General features: G+C 42.1%; 2 protein-coding genes across 5 annotated transcripts in view; one reads left to right on the top strand and one right to left on the bottom strand.

Annotated features, from left to right (window-relative positions):
* Positions 1-7845, top strand: part of LOC112071186 (large ribosomal subunit protein eL32) — an 18377-nt gene extending 10532 nt beyond the window's left edge. Inside the window, exons 1-4 of one of the 2 annotated variants that reach the window (XM_024138641.2) lie at positions 1327-1412; positions 3361-3461; positions 3763-3944; positions 7658-7845. In XM_024138641.2, coding sequence (XP_023994409.1) covers positions 3366-3461; positions 3763-3944; positions 7658-7787 — 408 coding nt within the window. In that variant the 5' untranslated portion in view covers positions 1327-1412; positions 3361-3365 and the 3' untranslated portion in view covers positions 7788-7845. Of the gene's footprint in view, positions 1-1326; positions 1413-3360; positions 3462-3762; positions 3945-7657 lie in introns of those variants that run through there. The other variant, XM_070439292.1, reaches the window with a different exon arrangement.
* LOC112071187 (cullin-associated NEDD8-dissociated protein 1-like) overlaps positions 1-10416 on the bottom strand; it is a 15040-nt gene extending 4624 nt beyond the window's left edge. The window contains exons 1-5 of one of the 3 annotated variants that reach the window (XM_070439293.1): positions 10338-10416; positions 9967-10106; positions 9449-9550; positions 8853-9040; positions 8133-8596 (exon numbers count right to left, since the gene is read on the bottom strand). In XM_070439293.1, coding sequence (XP_070295394.1) covers positions 8468-8596; positions 8853-9040; positions 9449-9515 — 384 coding nt within the window. In that variant the 5' untranslated portion in view covers positions 9516-9550; positions 9967-10106; positions 10338-10416 and the 3' untranslated portion in view covers positions 8133-8467. Of the gene's footprint in view, positions 1-6784; positions 8597-8852; positions 9041-9448; positions 9551-9966; positions 10107-10337 lie in introns of those variants that run through there. The other 2 variants (XR_011475786.1, XR_011475787.1) reach the window with 2 other exon arrangements.
* Positions 10417-11025: the final 609 nt, after the last annotated feature.

Raw genomic sequence — 11025 nt, 5'->3', positions numbered from 1 at the left:
GGCACCAGCTCTAACATGGTTCTCCCTACAGGCTGTCCTGTTCCGTTCCCTTTAGCACCAGCTCTAACAGTGGTTTCTCCCTACAGGCTGTCCTGTTACCGTTTGACCTTTAGCACCAGCTCTAACAGTGGTTCTCCCTACAGGCTGTCCTGTTCCGTTCCCTTTAGCACCAGCTCTAACATGGTTCTCCCTACAGCTGTCCGGTTCCGTTCCCTTTGCACCAGCTCTAACAGTGGTTCTCCCTACAGGCTGTCCTGTTCCGTCCCCTGTTGGCACCACTCTAACAGTGGTTCTCCCTACAGGCTGTCCTGTTCCGTCCCTTTGGCACCACTCCTTCCACAACAAATAGTCCCTGTCACTTACACTTCAAACATATAGCCTCGACCAATTAAACAATGCCATTTGAGGATTTTTCTGCCGCTGCCGTCTTTCAATGGGACGGTAGGCGTGTCTAAGCAGAGAGGGTAGTGAGGAAGGAGTGAAACAGAGGAAAACGTGTGAATATGCTTGTTGTACAAGGATTTGTCTCACAACACACTTACAAAATAAGTGACTAATTTTGATTTCATTGAAGTAAACCGTCAAAGTAAATTTACGCTCCAACCCTAATCCAGCACACCTGATTCTAATAATTAATGATTTTAAGTACATTTTAAGTAAATCAGCTGTTAAATTAGGTGAAAAGGAGACGAGTGCCGTTTTAAGATAATGCATTTACTTGCATTATCATTCACACATCAAACTGTTTGTTAGCACCACTAATGGGCCCTGGTGGAAAGTAGTGCRCTAGGCAGGGAATAKGGTTYCATTTGGGACTTAAGCAGAGTGTGGGGGGGYTGTAGCTGCAGTGCTAGTTGRCTARCTGTGTGTGGATCTGTGGCACTGGAGCTGTCTTATGTATCCGTAGTTCTCCTGTGATGGTGATTTTCACTTTATCACATAACCTATTTTGGTGGTTGCGGATKYGTTATTAGCGATTGTGGGCGGGTCGAACAAACATCTGACCCGCGCGTCACTAGTTTGGAGGTTCGTACCGCAGAACTCAAGTAAAGCCATGGAAACCTAGCAAACTCAGATGACCTGGTGCCATCTTGCTTCTGACACCAGTGTAGCATATAGAAAAAGAGAGTAGACTAATCTGATCTAAAACCCCTGACTCCTAGTACTTATCGGCTTCCAAAGTCAGCCGTGCTATTGTAACCAGTCAAATTTTGAGTGATTAAAATACATTTTTGTAAGCCTGATTTTGTCTGATTATTTTCTACGTTTTATATGTTCTCCTGGAGTTGTTCTATTCTCGTCTATCGCTCTGATTCTATTTCATTCTTTCACTTTATTACCCAGAATTCCGTTCCAATCTCCTCCCCTTTTCTCTGGCCTCAACTACCTGTAGGCAGCATACAGCCCTAACGGTAAGTAAGAATGTATATCTGTCATCATCGTTATAAATGTATGACTCTAATCCATTAAAAAACAACGCTATTCATTACATATTCAATCAAACTTTATACATATTTCGTTATTGTTGCTGAACTTTGTAGATATGTGTCACTTTTGTTTCAAGAAAAACGGGCACTGAAATGTCGAATCAAAAGATGGTTACCTAACCTTGTGTTATTCGAATCTGCTCGCTAACAGCTGAGGTCCGTCCAGTTTTGGACACGGTGGTCAGAATGTGAGGCTCATGTATTCCCACTGATCTAACTAGGGRAAAGTTGGAGAACGGGTCGATTCACAGTTTTCAAGACAAGATATCTAGTAGTAAACTGTAGTTGAGTGACGTGGCTACACACCACGTTGATCCATTGTATCACAGTAGCGTCCAGTGCATTACTTTTGACACATTGTGACAAGTAGTACAGTACCGAAGTRGGAACGTTAAACATAAAATGAACACATCTTCAAAAAAATGATGCAGGCACATCARGCAAGCAAGCTGTGCGAAATAGAGCAGCTAGTTAGCGTAGCAAACGACGTAGCAAATACTAGTCAAATCATCTCAAGCAGTGTGTGTTGGCTAGGCTAGCACGCTAGCTACACTAAACGAATATAAACGCAACATGTTTAATGAGCTGAAATAAAAGATACCTMCAAAAAGCTTATTTCGCTCAATTTGTGTACACAATTGTTTACATCCATGTTAGTGAGCATTTCTCTTTTGCCAAGATATGCCACACCTGTCAATTCGATGGATTATCAAGATGCTGATTAGCATGAGACAATACATATGAGACAATACATAGGTCTGCCTTGTGCTGGGGACATGCATGTTGCATTTATAYTTTTGTTCAGTACATATTATTTAGCTGGATGACTTTGCGTCCAAGAGAATAGCCTAATAAGCTCAAATCGGCTGTGTACTTCACATCAACTGAGTTGTGCACTGACTAGTGTGAGTGGACAATAGATCCGATGTCTCTCTCAAAAAAAAAAATGTAACTACAGATTTCAGCACCCAGAGAATAGCAACAGGACAATTTTTTATAAACTTCATTTTTATATGTCGGAGCTCTAGTCCGCCCACACTAGATGCCCACAGTCAACTCCATTGAGGTGAAGTATAAAGTTTAGTTGGCTACCAAGAATCATTCAGTCGTTTCATATAACCAGTAGCTAAACCAACACGCATGACAAGTGGTTGGGGCTCCCGAGTGGCTCAGCGGTCTAAGGCACTGCATCTCAGTGTTAGAGGTGTCATTACAGACTCGGGTTCAATTCAAGGCTGTATCACAACCGGCCGTGATTGGGAGTCCCATAGCGCGGCGCACAATTGGCCCAGTGTCGTCTGTGTTTTGCAGGGTTAGGCCGTCCATTGTAAATAAGAATTTGTTATTAACTGACTTGCCTAGTTAAATTAATATTAAAATACAACCCCAGGGCTCTACAGTGCTACTATTTTGGTCGCATATGCTCCTACATATTCTGTGCTACCTAGAATTKTATTTGGGAGCACCAGTGCCCCTAGGAAGAAAAATCGCCCCATATACCATTTAGTAGCACAGAAAGAAAATAGGTTCTTCAGGAGATGAGCTCCTTAACCCCTGTATTTTGTAATTGCTGGAAATTCTTATCATTAATACATAGCATATTTTTAATTGCACTCCGAAATTAAATCTAAAATGTCAGTATCGAGCCCTGAACAAGGTGGGTAAAGCTAGCTAATAAAGGGCTGTAAATCCAATGGGAAAGATGATGAGAAGACTGCTTGTTTCTCCAGGCTACTGCTAACATTTACATTACATTTACATTACATTTACATTACATTTAAGTAATTTAGCAGATGCTCTTATCCAGAGCGACTTACAAATTGGAAAGTTCATACATATTCATCCTACAGACTCCTGTTTTCTGTACCTCCAGGCAGCATGGCAGCTCTCAGGCCTCTGAAAAGGCCTAAGATCGTCAAGAAGAGGGTGAAGAAGTTCATCAGACATCAGTCGGACCGCTATGTGAAAGTCAAGGTACGGTTCAGACCACAATTACCTGAGTTAGAGCAACGTCTAGTTTAACCCTCGCTACGTGGATGTGTTAAACCAGGTTCACATTTATTAGGAAAACAAGTGTTCCTTCTTGGACAAGTTCAGGTGCTCCCTTCATCACAAACATCATCTGATGACGACTCCCTTCAGTTTCCACCTGCTGATCTTTTGACCAATCAGAGCATCTCTTTTGCCCAGAATCGTGCTGTCTGTGTAAACGTACTAGCTGGTTACTGTATTTACAGGATACTGCCTTACTCCTTATCTATCTTCTCCTTTGTAGCAAAACTGGCGTAAACCCCGCGGTATCGACAACAGGGTGCGGCGGCGCTTCAAGGGCCAGATGCTGATGCCCAACATCGGCTACGGCAGCAACAAGAAGACCAAACACATGCTGCCCTCCGGCTTCAGGAAGTTCCTGGTGCACAACATCAAGGAGCTGGAGGTCCTCATGATGAGCAACAAGTAAGATCCCAACCACTGGTGTCTATTTAGTGATGAGTAACAAGCAAGATCCCAACCACAGGTGTCTATTTAGTGATGCGCAACAAGTAAGATCCCAACCACAGGTGTCTATTTAGTGAGATTTTAGGTTCTGAACAAACAGAGTAAAAACTCAGATGACTAGGGGAAAAAAGCTCAAACCAAGTTTATTTTTATTTTATTCACCCCACTGGGTCATACAGCTGCAAAGACAACATACACGACATCACACAAGCACATCTTTATACCTTCTGACTAGGAGGAGTCACCTCCTTGCATGTCTAAGATAACCAATCCTTCTCCGGTGTTAGACAGAAACACAGTAGGTTCCTCTTACTGGTATTGTCATGGCCTGCCTTGTTCTCTAGGAACTCATGGCCCTGCTGTCTCTGGAACCTCAGGCCCTGCTGTCTCTACCGGAACCTCATGGCCGCTGCCTGTCTCTAGGAACCTCATGGCCCTGCCTGTCTCTAGGAACCTCATGGCCCTGGAGAGTATGTGTGTGTGAGATGTTCTTCGACGTGGCCCCCCCCCCTTCCAGCGTATTCTTCTCTCCATCTGTTGACCTTGTCTGGAGTTGAGATCCACATCCCTCATGGTCCTGGTTCTGCAGCCACTGGCCTGCCTCATCAATAACTGAAACTAGACTCTTGTCCTTTGTTCCTAAGGAGGGAGGCATTCACATTCTACAATAATATATTTGAACAGAATATGAACTTTCTGCACTTTTTTTTTCTCACTCATTMATTTTCTATATCACTTCCCACACACCAAGTTCCTCTTGACCCTTCCTTGACCCCTAATATATACATTACTTATGCATATAAAGTCATCAGTATGGTAACATGAATGAGTATATTTCAAGATAGAATCCAACAGGTAAAATGTTGTGTTGTAGATAGAAATGTAATGAATAGAGCTGACATGATTCCCTATTCTGCATGAGACAGAAATACCAAGAGTAGAACATACTATCTGAACGCTCTGTAATGTAGAAAAGGCCACTGACGGCTGTATCTKGCCTGGTGCTGCGTTCAGATGGCGCAAACTTGAGGAATGTTCAATTAGATGCCTGCTATGTACGGAACAAACATGTCTCCTACGTGTAGAATAAGGAGTCATGTTGRCTTTAGTCATGACTTATTGGTAATGTTTCACAACGTTTTCCTATTGAACACAGCCCAGATGTCAGACTCATTATACRGCATATGGTGCAATGTTATGGTGACTTGAGTCAATATTGCACGTGAATKAAGTCTTTTTTTGGACTATCCCTGTTTTTTTCTGTCCATTTACAGTATTTCATTTAAATTGTATGTGTTCATTCATGTGCAATATTTCATATTGCAGGGCTCTAAAAGTGCGACAAAAKATTTTGCCGTGTGACTAGTTTGTGTGCCAAGGAGAAAATTCTCCCAGATAATAATTGTAATGGTAAGACTTCGCTGTAGCGGTGTTTCAGAGTTCTCTAGAGAAAAAAAGAGTGCAGATTCGTTAGCATCATGGTTGCACCATTACTACAGCAAAAAGAGCTTGCTTCTAGCCCAACCACGGCAAAAGATCGGACCCATATTACCGGTGCAACATTTTTATCTTCCTCTAGCGAATCGCTGGGAGCGCATTTTACATGTGCAACGTGGTTCTAAAATTACTCGCAGTGTTAACCATTTGCTTACACTTTGTTCAGTCATCTTACCTCATTGGCTAGCTAGCTAACAACCTGGTAACTGTACCAGTATAGCCAAACATTTGGGGCCACAGAAAAGGGATAGCTTCTTCAGGAGACCAACGAATGAATGACATCTATTTTGCATGTCATCATCACAGACCTGATATTTTTAGAGACAGTGTACCATTTTTTTCCAATGTAACACATCTCAAAAGAAAACTAGTGCTTTTACACAATGTAGAAACCTTTTATTCCACATGACTTTGTAATTTCAATGACTGGTATTCGTATTAACATTTTAGCTTTTATAATAAACAAAATGTTAGTTTCTAGGACACAACAAGAGTTCATAGGCTGTATCTCAGTAAAAAAAATGCAAATGTCATGCGATGCTCCTGACTTTAATCTGGATCCTTGTTTGTGTGTCCTAGCCTGGTGGAACCAGCCTGATCTCTCAATAGATCCTTGTTTGTGTGTCCTAGCCTGGTGGAACCAGCCTGAATCTCTGCATAAGATCCTTGTTTTTGTGTGTCTAGCCTGGGTTGGAACCAACCTGAATCTCTCAATAGATCCTTGTTTGTGTTTCTAGCCTGGTGGAACCAGCCTGATCTCTCATAGATCCTTGTTTGTGTGTCTAGCTGGTGGACCAGCCTGATCTCTGCATAGATTCCTTGTTTTGTTGTGTCCTAGCTGGTGAACCAGCCTATCTCTCAATAGATCCTTGGTTTTGTGTGTCCTAGCCTGGTGGAACCAGCTGATCTCTATTATAGATCCTTTTTGGTGTCTAAGCCTGGTGGAACCAGCCTGATCTCTAATAGATCATTGTTGTGTGTCTAGTGGTGGATACCAGCCTGATCTCTCAATAGATCCTTGTTTGTGTGTCCTAACCTGGTGGAACAGCCTGATCTCAATTAGATCCTTGTTTGTGTGTCCTAGCCTGGTGGAACCAGCCTGGATCTCTCAATAGATCTTGTTGTGTGTCTATACTGGTGAACCAGCCTGATCTCAATAGATCCTGTTTGTGTGTCCTAACCTTTGGTGGAACCAGCCTGATCTCAATAGATCCTTGTTTGTGTGTCCTAGGCTGGTGGAACAGCCTGATCTCTCATAGCCTCAACATCTGAAACAAATGTGACTAGCGGTCTGTCTGCACTTGACCTAGGCTATGTGGGTCCTGCTTGACCAGGCTATGTGGGTCCTGCTTGACCAGGCTATGTGGGTAAAGCGGTGTCCTGCGTAAAGCGGTGTCCTGCGTGGGTATATAATCCCCTGGAGATATAGTAGCGTCTGACTCCTCCTCTGGGTGGTCTGACTCCTCCTCTGGGTGGTCTGACTCCTCCTCTGGGTGGTCTGACTCCTCCTCCTCTGGGTGGTCTGACTCCGCCTCTGCCCCTCTGTCATCATGGTCTGCTGGGTCATCCATACTCATGCCAAGGGTTTGAACAAGGAGGGAGAGCAYGGCAGAGGAAGTACCCATTCTACCCCTAGCTCTCCCTGTAGCCAGGAGGTGGAAGTTAACCTGCTACAACGTCATGTCATAAAGGCCATGTTCCAGACCGTCTGAAAAACAGACTTGCACTAGCTTGACTGAACTCTGATCTTTATGTATTCTAAGGCTTTACTTGGWGTGGAATAATGTCATGTTCCCACAATAGATGTTTCATTGATGGGATGCATGGCTCTTCAAATTGATTTGTTTGAACGGGTGACATCCAGGATTGGTCAATTCCATTTAATTAATTGAAAATGGAGGATGAGTAAGCGAGAGGGTTCACTGACGTCAAAATCTGTCCATGATAAGCAGACCGCCTTGCCTTCCCGCCTTCKGGACAACGACTCCCATTGTTAGGGAGGAGACGAGACCATCTTATCATTTATATACAGTATCTCTGTTAAAAAGCATTGAAACATTATAATTTCAGTATACTTCCTGAATGAAAATGTAATTGACCCTAACCCTGATGACAGTCGTTTCCTTGTTTCCCTCTTTTGTCTGTTACTGTAACATTTCCCTTGTTCTCCACAGGACCCATGCTGCAGAGATAGCCCACAATGTGTCGTCAAAGAACAGGAAGTTGATCGTGGAGAGGGCAGCTCAGCTTGCTATTAAGATCACCAACCCCAACGCCAGGCTACGCAGCGAGGAACACGAGTGACCTAGACCCACCTGTTATCTATTTATTGTTTGTTCAATAAATGATCTATACGTGTAAATAGTATTTGCCATCTTGTTTGCCCGTTCATCAATGTTTTGTGGGGGGGGGGGGCTTAATGAAAGTCTTAAGTTTCACATACTAGATGGTGCACAGTTAACAAATTAACTAAACATTTGTTTATTTGCAATGTATTCGTTGGGAATACTGTATCAACATCACAGCTCTACAAAATAGCRCTGAATATCACCTGCTTTGAAAAGTCATTTTTAACAAGTATTACCTGAATGTCAAGAAGGCACGTTTTCAACTCAACTTTGATTTCAAGGTAACTAGTGGCACTAAATATATTTTTCAAAGTCCTTTTAATATCACATGTTTCCAACTATCAACTTTCAAGGCAGAATAGGAATAATTTCTGAGGGAGTGAGTATGGCGGAGAGAGACCCTCATTGGAGCAACTGGGGAATKAACCAGATGCAACACCCCAGGTAGGACAGTGTTCCCGATCTTGGACAGGGAGGAGGGGCACACCTTAGCCATACAGGTGAGGACTGCCACCTGGGATATGTGCATATTGCTCTSCTCAATCAAAGCAGGTAGCTTTTTGAGCACGGCATCGATCATGGGTGGCTTCAGGCTGTTGCTGTTCCTCACGATCATGTTGAGACCGGTCGGCATGCTCAGCTTGAGGGCGTGTTGGTTCTTCCCGGGGAAGGAGCCCAGGATGGGGATGCCCTCTGTGAGTRAAGGTCAGAGGTCAATCCTAAGGGGCAATGCGGAGATGAGTCATGGTCTTCACCGCTGTCAACCTGGGAAGAGAATAGTAGAGAAAATACTACTATGGTGCCCTTAAGCAAGGCACTTAACCCCCYGAAATAGCTCTCCGTCCAGGGAAGCTGCACTGTGTTGGAGGGATGGAGCAGTTTAGGGGTCAAGGTACATCAGCAGAAGATGTTACCTTGGATACTGATGGTCTGCCTCTCTACCCTGCCTACCTGGTGATCTCGTTCTTCAGCAGATGATGTTACCTTGGATACTGATGGTCCGCCTCTCTACCCTGCCTACCTGGTGATCTYGTTCTTCAGCCTCTCCAGGACAATCTAGGTATCCTAGGTGACACATGTGACCCATACAAGAAATGGCCCTCTCCTTCACTTCCTGGTCTTTGTCTGCAGCCTTCAGCCTCTTCAGGGTGCCAGCGAACAAGTCCTTCACGTAGTGCTTGACGTCAAATGTAGATGCAGGTAGTTTGTCTAGAATAGAAGATAATTGATATTTTGTCCATTTGGCTGTAACAGAAATCGGGACAAACACGTTGAGAAGTAAAGGGTCAGACACGGYGCATTATCCATGGATGGAGAGCTATTTTGGGGGTTAAGTGCCTTGCTCAAGGGCACCATAGTAGTGTCAGTAATGATCTGACACCAGCAGCTATCCAGTTGCCAATTCAGTCCCCACTTTTTCATTACCAGGGAGATGAACCACAACCTTTTTTTCCTCTGGTCCACCTCTCTAACCTCTGGGCTACTTACCGCCTAATGGGTGTCTGATCTTAACCATCTGCTGAGTGACAAGTAGGGCCTCGGAGGTGATCTTATAGAAGGGGTCCTGCACACACTGCAGAATTACCAGAATTACCATTACCACACTGGCAGAATTACCTTCATGAGGCTGGAAGACGTCAGGAGGGTGGATGCACAGGAGGACATAGAGGGCATTGATCTTCATGTTGGACGAGGTAGACTTCTCTGAGTAAATGATACCTGAAGAGAGGTTAATATGAATGTCAAGTTGACTTCTTGGCATTGTACCAATAGACATCGTAACACTATTTCCTTTTTAACTTACTGTAGGTAACTATCTAGGGACAGGAAATAGTCCTGTACAGAGAAGAAATGAACAATTGTTGTAGCCTATCACTACAGTAGGCCCAGAGTTTTTCTAGGAAGAAGAAATAAACAATTTTACCTTTTAGTAGGCAAGTCAGTTAAGAACAAATTCTTATTTACAATGATGGCCTAGGAACAGTGGGTTAACTGCCTTGTTCAGGGGCAGAATGACAGATTTTTACCTTGTCAGCTCTGGGATTCAATCTAGCAACCTTTAGGTTCTTGGCCCAACACTCTAACCATTAGGCTACCTGCCAGAATGCAGTAAATTAATATCTAAGTGAAGTTACCTGATGTGAGAGCTGGTATGTGTTCCCCTAGGACCCCTGGCAGTACGTTGGCCAGCTCTGTCAGCAGACAAATAGCCCTGTCTAGACTTCATGCTCTTTTCTTTCAGCTGCTTGTGGAGAACCTTCACTACTGTGGGGACCTGAGGAAAAAACAAACAAACAAATCATTGAAAATCCCACCACTGAGGGAAGGTTCAGATAAAACGTACTTAATTACGAGGACATATTTCAGTAAGTATTGTGATACAGTATTGCAATTACTGCATGCCCGGCTGTTGTCTTGGATTAGGACTCACTTTAAAATGCATTTTATCTCAATGAGACTAGCCTGGATAAATAATGGTTTAACAGCAGCAACAACAACAAGCTACCTGGTTCTTAAGCAGAGTGATAGCTGGGTCTTCTTAAGCAGAGTGATAGCTGGTTCTTCTTAAGCAGAGTGATAGCTGGAATGGTAATCAGAATAATAGAATGTAAATAATCATAAAATTAATGTCATTAATATATAATATGAATGTTATAGAATAATAGAATGTAATGGAATAATATAATTATAGAATGTAATGTAATTATAAACTATTAGAATGTAATAAATCTATTAGAATGTAATTGATAATGTCATAAAATAATAGAATGTAATAGCATAATATTATAATAGAATGTAACAGAATCATAGAAGTAATTGTCATAATATAATAATAGAATGTAATTGAATAATAGAATGTAATGTCATAATATAATAATAATGTAATAATAGGAATAAATATAATTAATAGAATTCAATGTAAATATGACAATAGAATTAATAGAATACTAGTCATAGAATAATAGAATGTAATAGATAATGTAAAATAGAATGTAATAGAATCTAATGTGTACATAATATAATAATAGAATGTTATAGATATAGAATTAAATGTCATATAAATTATAGAATGTATGTAATTATAAACTATTGAATGTATAAAACTATTAGAATGTAATAGAATAATATGTCATAGAATAATAGAATGTAATGAGCATAATATTAAAATAAATGTTAATAGAATCGTAGAATAA

Source organism: Salvelinus sp. IW2-2015, unplaced genomic scaffold (genome assembly GCF_002910315.2).
Source record: "Salvelinus sp. IW2-2015 unplaced genomic scaffold, ASM291031v2 Un_scaffold1541, whole genome shotgun sequence".
Lineage (NCBI taxonomy): Eukaryota > Metazoa > Chordata > Actinopteri > Salmoniformes > Salmonidae > Salvelinus > Salvelinus sp. IW2-2015.
The sequence above is the reverse complement of the archived record's forward strand: the minus strand, read 5'-3'. Positions and strand labels throughout refer to the sequence as shown.